This window comes from Grampus griseus (assembly GCF_964374135.1).
Source record: "Grampus griseus genome assembly, chromosome: 1".
Taxonomy (NCBI): domain Eukaryota; kingdom Metazoa; phylum Chordata; class Mammalia; order Artiodactyla; family Delphinidae; genus Grampus; species Grampus griseus.
In genome coordinates this window covers 161,629,784-161,637,374 of record NC_139017.1, presented here as the reverse complement: position 1 = coordinate 161,637,374, position 7,591 = coordinate 161,629,784, and the positions used below count along the sequence as shown (strand labels likewise).

Sequence of the window (7,591 nt, the reverse complement as noted above, 5' to 3'; positions counted from 1 at the left end):
GGCGCTAATCTCCGGGCCAGATTCGCCGTTTTGGGTCTCCAGGAGCCTCAAATGTAAAACAAGGCGATTAGAAACCTCCTAAGCTAAGGGCATTGCGCCTCGGACGGTCCGTCTTCGGGCCTAGCGGTCCTCGGGGCCCTCAGGGCTCAGCGGGGCTGGGGTGAGAGTGCGGGGACGCCTAGGCAGGCGGCAGGGCCAGGGATCTGTGGGACCGCTGATACCCCAACCGCGGGGTCTACGGACCTCGCTCCTCCCCGGACAGGGCGGGACGGGGAAGTCCCGCCCCGCAGCCCGAGTCCTGGGCGGCCCCGAGGGCTGTGTCCGCCTCCTTCCTGCCACCGCGACCCTGGGCAGGGAGGGCGACCCTGGGCCGGGAGGGTGGGTCCGAGCCCAGAAGAGAAAGAGGGGCAGAGGCTGGCGGGTCATGCCCTGGTCGCCACGCGCCGCTCTCTTCTGGGACCTGGTCCTGGGCGTATTGGGCACCCTCGCCTTCCTGATCGACCTGGGCGCCGACCTGTGGGCCGCGAGCCAGTATGTGCTCAGCGGTCGCTACCTGTGGGCCGCGCTAGTGCTGGCGCTGTTGGGCCTCTCCTCAGTCGCGCTGCAGCTCTTCAGCTGGGTCTGGCTGCGCGCCGACCTCTCCAGCCCTCACGCGCCGAAGCCCCCGGGCCACTGCCTGGCGCTGTTGCATGTCCTGCAGCTGGGCTACCTATACAGGTGAGCGCCCTGCCCTCCGGGAGAGGGAGGGGGAACGGAAGTCAACGTCACCTCCTGAAGCTGGGCTGGTAGCGCAGGTGAGATCCCTGACCCCGCGACGGGGGCGGAGAGGAGAGGACTGAGACCCTGAGGAGGAAACTAAGCCCCTTGTAGTTTAGCGGGCGCCTCCCCCTACAGGTGAGCTCCTGATCCCTGATGAGGGAGAAATCCGGCTGGCAGCCCTCAGAGCTCATGAACAGCACCCTTCCTGGCACAGCTGAAGAAACTGAGGCCCAGAGAGGGAAGGGAGGCACATGACTTGGAGTTGGACCCTTTGGGATCCAATCCTGGCTTTACCACCCGTGTGGCTTTATTCCTGCCTTTCTCTGAGCCTCAGTTTCCTCCTCTGTTAAAGGAGGTAGTGATCTCGAGATAGGTGTGGCTGGCAGGCCTGTGGTGAAAGGCAGAGAGGGAAGTGCCCCGCACAGTGCCTGGTGGCAACAGACCTCCCGTTGCTTTTAGCTGTGGGTGGAGCCTTGGGCAATTCACTTGACCCCTCTGGGTCTCAGTTTACTCCTTGTTCCAGAGGCTCACAGTGTAAGGATTAAATGGAATGAGACCTGTAAATTGCCCTGGTGCAGAGTAGGCAGGCAGCACGTGTCAGCTAGCTTCATGATCAGCTGGGTCACCCTGGAGTTGCAGCAGCCCTGACCCCCAGAGCAGTGCTTGTTCCCTCATGGCCAGTGCCTCCCACCCTGTCTTTCCCAGTTGTATTCTCCCTGAACACTTGCTCCCCACCCCACCCCCTCACTCCCAGACCAAGCAAGAGGGCAAAGGTGGGGTCTGACACATCCATGTCCCTGGAGCCATGTAGGGTTGGGCTCGGGCGGGGGCCCTCTAGAGATGGGGAAACTGAAATGAAGGGGTCAGAGTCATGTGAAGTCAGGACATGATGTGGTCTGGGTTGGCATGGGATGGACGGAGCCAGGATCTGCTCTTGAATCCATGTTTACAGATTCTCTCCAGATCTTGCCTTGAGTCTCGAGGAGTGGGCGAGAGGAGCTTTGAATGTTGCAGTGTTGCCTGAGGGACTGTCCAGGCATCAATAACACCTTGGGTGAACACGAAGGGGCACAGTTATTGCAGTCCTGGCAGCCCGCAGTGAGCCCTGAATCTATAATTACATCATGTATCTTCTGTTTCTGCTAAGCATGAGTCAGACAGACTGTACTGAGCTTTGGTTGAGAAAACGGTGTCTCTGTTCCTGCCTGTGACTAGGCTGAGGCCTCTGCCAGGGCACTGGGGGACCTCCCCCAGCCCCGAACTCGGGCCTGCTCCCTGAGTGTGTTGTCAAGTTCATCCAGGGGAAGTGACAGTAAACATCTGATGAATGAACTTGCAATGAGTGAATGGCCTCACCTTCCAATAGCCAACTGAGGTCAGTTCTGGGCGGGGGGAGATCTTGGTCCATCCTCCACTGCCCCCTCATGCCAGTGGATCTCTCAGGCCTGTCTGTCCAACCTCTGGACTCCCTTAACTCTGCCCCGTCTGTTCCCATCACTCTGGGCAGGCCTGTTAAATGGATCCCTGGGTGCTCTTTCTGTAGCACAGTAGGACCTGTCTTGCCTGTGCTCAGAAGCTCTCAATGGCTTCCTTCCCCACAGGATCCTAAGAAATTCTTACACTTGCTAAAATTTGAGAATGCTCACTTTAGGCAATTTCCCAGTACACCTTTCAAATTCAAACAGCTTTGGGTCCAAATCCTGTTTCCACTGCTCATTTGCTCTTTGGTCCTGTTTCCCCATCTGTAAAATGGGGATATTGTAAAGGAGTAAAAGGGACAAGGTTTGTGATGAGCTTGGTATGGTGGCTACCACAGAAGTAATAGCTGTTGTATTTATCCCCACTTCACAGATGAAGAAACAAGTTCAGTGAGGTAAGTCGCTTGCCCAAGGCCTTATAGCATGTATGTGACGAGCTAGGATTTGAGCCTGTCTGCATCCACTCGATGGGTAGGGAAAGAGGAATGCCACAGGATGCTAACTGGGCCCCTTGGGGCATCGTGTGTACTGCCTAGGTGCGTGCAGGGGCTGCGGCAGGGGCTGCTGGTGTGGCGGCAGGAGGTGCCTACCCAGTTCGACTTGGCCTATGCCGACTTCCTCTCCCTGGACATCAGCATGCTGCGGCTCTTTGAGACCTTCCTGGAGATGACACCGCAGCTCACACTGGTGCTGGCCATCATGCTGCAGAGCGGCAGCGCCGAGTACTACCAGTGTGAGTGTCAGGCCCTCGGCCAGCCTCCCTTTTACACCTTGGGAAAGTTGCCCACAAGTGTCAGAAAGGTTTTCACTCTTTTATAAAGGCTGCTTAGAAAATAGGAGAATGTTCTTTAGTCGGGCAGGTCTGTGTTCAAATCCAAAGTTATGCTCTAGCCTTGAGTTTGGACAAAGGACCCCACCTCTCTGAGCTATCAGTTTGTTCTCATCTGGACAAATAAATGGATGTCATAAATGATCCTACCTCATAAGGTTAATGAAAGGTTTAAGTGAAGTGATGCCTATAAAGCCTGTGCCTAGTGCATAATAAATCTTAAGTGTAATTTTTACAATTTTGGAGATAACAGGTGAAGTGTGTAGGGTGCCTGATGCCTAATAAGCAATTTGTTGATTAATAGATAAATTACTGAGCGCCTTTGTACATGCAGAGTGCCTTTTTTTTTTTTTTTTTCTGTTACGCGGGCCTCTCACTGTTGTGGCCTCTCCCGTTGCAAAGCACAGGCTCCGGACGTGCAGACTCAGCGGCCATGGCTCATGGGCCCAGCCGCTCCGCGGCATGTGGGATCTTCCCGGACCGGGGCACGAACCCGTGTCGCCTGCATCGGCAGGCGGACTCTCAACCGCTGCGCCACCAGGGAAGCCCCGTGCCTTTGTTTTGATCGAGCACCTTTGTGCCTGTCCCTGTGTTAGGAACACCACAGTGAATAAGGAGATGGACACAGCCCCTGGCCTGCCAGGACCATAGACTGTAAAGCAGGTAGTTACAGGAAAGCATGTGGAGTGATCTGAAAAGGAAGAGGCGGGTGGCCTCATAAAACACAGGAGAGGTTTGTGCAAAGAGAAGCTTTGGGAGGGCTTTTAGGGAAGTTGCCCAAGGTCACAGGCCAGCTGGCAGCCAAGTTAGGACTCCAGCTCACATCTGATTCAGGGTCTAGGCTTCCCCTTCTCCTCCTCAGCCCTTGCACACCTGCTGCCGTACCAGGCACAGCCTCCCAAGGAGCCAGTCCCAGCTCTGCCTCCACTCTCTGCGGGACTTGGAGATCCCCTCTCTGGCCTCAGTTTCCACAGCTGTACAAGCTGGGGAGTTGGACTCCGTCTCCAAGGGCCCTTTCAGTTTGCTAATCTGAGGCTGCAGTATTAATTGAAAAACAAAACAAAAACCAGTAATAGCGGCCATCACGATTGAGCGCCTGCTATCAGCCAGCACTGAGGAAAGTGCTTTATTGTCATCATGGCTCACACTCATAGCGCCTCTAGTTTGGTGCTGTATTTATCTCCATTTTACACAAGAGGAAAGAGATGCCGAAAGGTGAAGCGATTTGCCCTGGGACACACAGCACTCACTGTGCGCGTACCGTCGGGCCTCTGTCTGTGAGTCCCGCATCCACAGATTCAGAGGGCTGACTCTTATGCCATTTTATATTAGGGACTTGAGCATCCGCGGATTTTGGGAACCAATCCCCTGTGGATACTGAGGGATAACTGTGTTTTTTGTTTGTCTCTTTGGAGGCAGTGGGTGTCTAGGACCAGGGCTAAATGGGGACAGTCTACGCTGTGTATGGAGGGAGTGGGGATGGGGGATTGAGGGAAGAGACAGGTTTTCCCAACTTTTGTTTAGCAAACATGTATTCAGCTGCTGTTATATGCCAGCTTCTGGGGGATCCCTGGGGAGCAGAATCTGTTTCCTACCCTGAAGGAGCTCAGAGATGAGGAAATAATTACTGTGTGATAAGACTCCAGAGAGGAATGGGGTGCTATAGGAGCTGCACAGCGGAGTGGGGTGGGCTGGGGTCCAGATGGGTGACTATAGGGGATAATGAAGCCAGAACTTGCAGGGTAAGTAGGAGTAGGCCAGGGGAACCAGGGCGTGGGTCCACCTAATACCAAGGGCACCGCTTGTCAGGTCAGAGAATGCGGCACGCTGGCAAACTGGAGGAACATCAGCCCTGACGAGACCCTGAGTGTGGGGTGGTTACAAAGGCCACAGATCTGATTCCAGGCTGGGAGTGGGTTCCTGACCCGTAGCAGGTCCCCAGCGAACATCTGTTGACTGAATGCAATAGGGAGGGGGCGGGGAGGAAGCAGTCTAGAGATGCTTCCAGCCCTCGTTGGAGGGCCTGGTGCTTCTAGTCCAGGATGGGCAACTAGGAGGTGGGATAGGATCCCCACTGTACACTTCGAGTCTTGGAAAATCAAAACCGGGGCCCAGTCTGAGGGTGGAGGGGAGTAGAGGCTGAACCACCCGTATAACAGGGACACCCCTTTTGGCCCCGGAAGGCAGCTTCAGCTAGAGGCCTGTCGCCACCCTATGGGATTTCCTGCTTCCCTTTCTGAGACTAAGAAGGGGGAACTGGACTGCTGATTTTCAGATCCAAGAAAGGCGTGGGCTCTTCCAGGAAAGGAAGGGTTACAGGGCCCTAGAAGATGCTCAGGGTGTGGCCAAGGCCCAGGGGTGCCAGATGCTGGGTGACAGGGGTGCCGATGAGAGTGTATAAGTCACACACCTTCTCATCCGTGAAAAATATAACCGTGGTAGCACCTGAAAAGGAAAGGTTTGCGGTGAAGGGCAGACTCCATATGGATCCTAGCTCTGTTTGGGGTTGTGTGAACTTACTGGTTTCCAGCTGTAGTTTTCAACAAATTGGGGTCCGTAATACCCACGTCAGCGTAGCTACGAGGCCTTCGCAGTACCCGTGGCCTCTAGGGAGTGCCTGCAGGCTGCCCGCAGGGCTCACCTGTCTCCTCTTCCTCTTCGTAGGGGTCAGCATCTGCACGTCCTTTGTGGGTATCTCGTGGGCACTGCTTGACTACCACCGGGCCCTGCGCACCTGCCTCCCCTCCAAGCCCCTCCTGGGGCTGGGTGCCTCCGTGATCTACTTCCTGTGGAACCTGCTGCTGCTGTGGCCCCGAGTCCTGGTCGTGGCCCTGTTCTCGGCCCTCTTCCCCCGCTGTGTGGCCCTGCACTTCTTGGGCCTGTGGCTGGTGTTGCTGTTCTGGGTGTGGCTTCAGGGCACGGACTTTATGCCAGATCCCTGCTCCGAGTGGCTGTACCGGGCGACGGTGGCCACCATCCTTTATTTCTCCTGGTTCAACGTGGCTGAGGGCCGAACCCGAGGCCGTGCTACCATCCACCTGGCGTTCCTCCTGAATGATAGCCTTCTGCTGGTGGTCGCCTGGGTGACTCAGAGCACCTGGCTGCCCAGCGGTTGCCTGCTGCAGAGGCTGCTGCCTGCGGCCGGCGCCTGCTTCCTCCTGGGGCTGGCTCTGCGGCTGGTCTACTACCGCTGGCTGCACCCCAGCTGCCGCTGGGAGCCTGACCAGGTGGACGGGACCCGGGGTCTGCACTCCCTCGAGGGGCGTCAGCTGCCTCAGAACAGGCGCATGGCCCATTTGGCTAAGAACTTTTTCCCCAAAGGTAGGGATGAGGCTGCTTTGCCATGGAAGGGAGAGGTGAATGGTGTCCTTTGAGGCAGGGTCAGACCCAGCCAAGGGGACTGAAGGCCAGATGGAATCAGTTGGTAGAATGTAGAAGATAAGCTGCTTATGCTGCTGTGGGCCTTGATTCACTCAACGAGCATTCGATGCCTGATCTGTGCCAGGCGCTGGAGACCAGAGTTGAGTAAGACAGAGGCCTGCCCTCAAGGAGGAGAACAAGACGAGAAGGGCTGGGCCCTGGAGGGTCCAGGGCCCCAATTATATATGAAACACTTTGGGAGGAAAGAAGAGACCGCCTCTTCCCTTCCCTCCAAACAAGTATAACCCCAAAGCATCCCAGTGTTGGTATTTTTACCTCCCTGGCTACCTCTAAAATAATTGGTGGAGCTGTTGTCCCACCCTTGGTTCCCCTGTCCTGGGCTGGAAGGCCCCAGGACCTCCAGGATGTGTTCTCTGGAATTCTTCCTCCCCTGCCCCACCCCAGTCATTCAATTCATTTAGCAAATGTTTACCGAGGGCCTTTTACGTGCCAGAAGCATCATTCTAGCCTTGGCAGATCAGCTGCCATTCCACCTTCACCCCTTACCCTCTCCAGATACTCCAGAACAGGCTCTCAGGCTGGAAGCCAGGGATGCCCGACTGCCTGTCAGCCCTGTCAGCCCCTCCAAGGCCTTAGTGCAGCTGGCCCGGCCTCTGCCTCTGCTCTCAAGGGGCGACCTTTCAACCAAGTGCCTTGTGAACCTGCGGTCTGGGCCGTGGCTCGGCCCGCTGAGTATGTTTTTGTGCTTCAGGCAGTGTACTTTCTACCTCAGTCTGTGTGGGTGGAAGAGGTGTGTGTATCTGCGTCTCTGTAAGCGAGAGACACGTGTGTTGTCTTTGTTGAACAGTATTATTAGATTATTATTAAAACCTCATGAAATCCCCTAGCCTAGTTGTGTCATTAAATCCGCCACCAAGTTCAAAGCTGCCTGGAAAAAAGGGGTCAGGGACGCAAAGTCCTCCTCTCAAAGTCGGTAAAGGCCCTGGGACCAGAGAAGAGGGCTGGCTTAGGCAAGACTTCTTAACCTTGTTTTCTAAGCGTCAGGAGCTGGTGAGCCAGTGCGGTGTTGACCGCTCAGGTGGGCATCAGAACCCAGATCTGGGCTGACTCTAGCTTGTGCTCTTAGCCGGCTCTGCTGCTGGGC

The 7,591-nt window shown here is 55.9% G+C and overlaps 1 protein-coding gene across 1 annotated transcript; it reads left to right on the top strand.

Moving 5' to 3' along the window:
* The first annotated feature begins 345 nt into the window (after positions 1-345).
* On the top strand, positions 346-7,288 carry XKR8 (XK related 8). The gene is made up of 3 exons (XM_082647394.1): positions 346-717; positions 2,774-2,970; positions 5,731-7,288. Exons 1-3 carry the CDS (start codon positions 425-427, stop codon positions 6,438-6,440), a joined length of 1,200 nt encoding a protein of 399 aa, XP_082503520.1. The 5' UTR covers positions 346-424; the 3' UTR covers positions 6,441-7,288.
* Positions 7,289-7,591: the final 303 nt, after the last annotated feature.